This window comes from Hyposmocoma kahamanoa, unplaced genomic scaffold (genome assembly GCF_003589595.1).
Source record: "Hyposmocoma kahamanoa isolate Upper Pololo Valley unplaced genomic scaffold, ASM358959v1 224, whole genome shotgun sequence".
NCBI lineage: Eukaryota > Metazoa > Arthropoda > Insecta > Lepidoptera > Cosmopterigidae > Hyposmocoma > Hyposmocoma kahamanoa.
In genome coordinates this window covers 1317339-1319001 of record NW_020653743.1, presented here as the reverse complement: position 1 = coordinate 1319001, position 1663 = coordinate 1317339, and the positions used below count along the sequence as shown (strand labels likewise).

The window sequence follows — 1663 nt, the reverse complement described above, 5'->3', positions numbered from 1 at the left end:
TGTGTGTGTGTGTGTGTGTGTGTGTGTGTGTGTGTGTGTGTGTGTGTTTGTGTGTGTGTTTCGATATAATCGTTTTACACTCATAATACAATTTGCTGTACATTTTTAATACCTTATTCAAAGTGTTGTGTAATAATATGTTGGCCGCACCTTTGTCGTATTGCCTATCTGCAAATACAGTGTAGGCACTTGGTCATATGCTAAAGTTTTGTTTTTTTAACACAATTCTCTCACCGAGGGGAGCTCACACAAGTTGTATAACTGTTCAGTACAAAACCCCATCTTAAAATACGTGACCTTAATCAAGCTGCGTTGAGCACGTTCTACATCAAGAAACCTCGTTTTCGCCGCACCTCCCCAGACAGGTTAAGATGTTTACACTAAATATTGTACAACTATTGTACATGGTACTGAGAAATGTCCAGTTTCATTTAATATTAAATAAATCATTATAGAATATCACAAGTTACTTTAAAATCTAAAACAATTTATTTCTTGTCCACAGAAATACTTCTATAGTCTCTCTGACGAAAAAAAAGGGGCATTCAAGCCATGCTGTGCACCAACAACGTTCAGGTCACTCCAGCTACTGTACATGGAGTCAAACGACACTGTGACACAAAAGACATTGCCTAATATGGTAGTGGAATCTTGCGGTTGTATGTGACAGAAAGAATCAAATCCGCCTTCTTTCTTGTGTTATATTGCGACTTATTTCCTGCACGAGTTTTGTAAAGTGTTAAGATAAGGAAGATTTGTTTGCAAAACTTTCTGTGCTGAAAATGCAAAAATCTAAAACAATTTTGGTGAAAAAAGCTTTTCTAGTTTACCTGTAAATAGGGTTGCTATAAGTAAATAATTAATTAACAACTTACTTATTATAAGCTACTTGCTTAAGTTTGTGATATTCATAGTAAAATTATAAACGAAAATTATTTTAAGTACGGTGTCGTTCCATGCTTTTAGTTTTCTAACTAAAGATTTAAAAAGTTTGCTGCAAAGCATTTGTTTAACCATCAATGCCACAAAGTGTAATTTCAAGTTTTCAAACGATAAATTAAAATTCGAGCAGATCGTAGCCTTAGTCTAATAAACTCACATCTGTAAAATGGGAACATTTCAGAACAGCGGTAGTATCGACTAATCGTTTTTATGCGTGAATAGGAGAGTTAAAAATTTCACATGACAACATGCTTCATGTAAGAAAAGCACTTTTCGATACCTCCAATGAACACTATACCAACTTAATTTTTGCACCTGATCTGTTTTTATTTTGTTTTTTGTTCCTTTATTTTTTTCACAAAATTCGGTAACGTATCACAAAGTGGAATTTTTTTCCGAAATAACGATTGTGCGAATTTTCATTACACCGAAAACCGAATTATAACGAAACCATTCTTTCAGGATATGTTGAGTGTTTATCGCAAAGACACGATTAGGTTCGGTTAAGTTAGGTTTAAAAGAAAAAACATTTTCCTCTCAAAATTACTTTCAAGGTTATGAAAATTCGTGCAGACGTTATTTCTGGAAAATGACATTTCGAACTACTGAAAAGAAAAGGTAATCACAAAATTGGTAGATAAGATCATTAATATTAGTAAATAAATATGGTTGTTTACAAAAATAACAGAAAATGACCTTTTGCTCGCTTTATTTTTTAATG

At 33.1% G+C, this 1663-nt stretch overlaps 1 protein-coding gene across 1 annotated transcript in view; it reads left to right on the top strand.

Moving 5' to 3' along the window:
• Positions 1–1321, top strand: part of LOC113228169 (inhibin beta B chain) — a 23366-nt gene extending 22045 nt beyond the window's left edge. Inside the window, exon 5 of the mRNA XM_026461393.1 lies at positions 506–1321. Coding sequence (XP_026317178.1) covers positions 506–667 — 162 coding nt within the window. The 3' untranslated portion in view covers positions 668–1321. The remainder of the gene's footprint in view (positions 1–505) is intronic.
• The last annotated feature ends 342 nt before the right edge of the window (positions 1322–1663 follow it).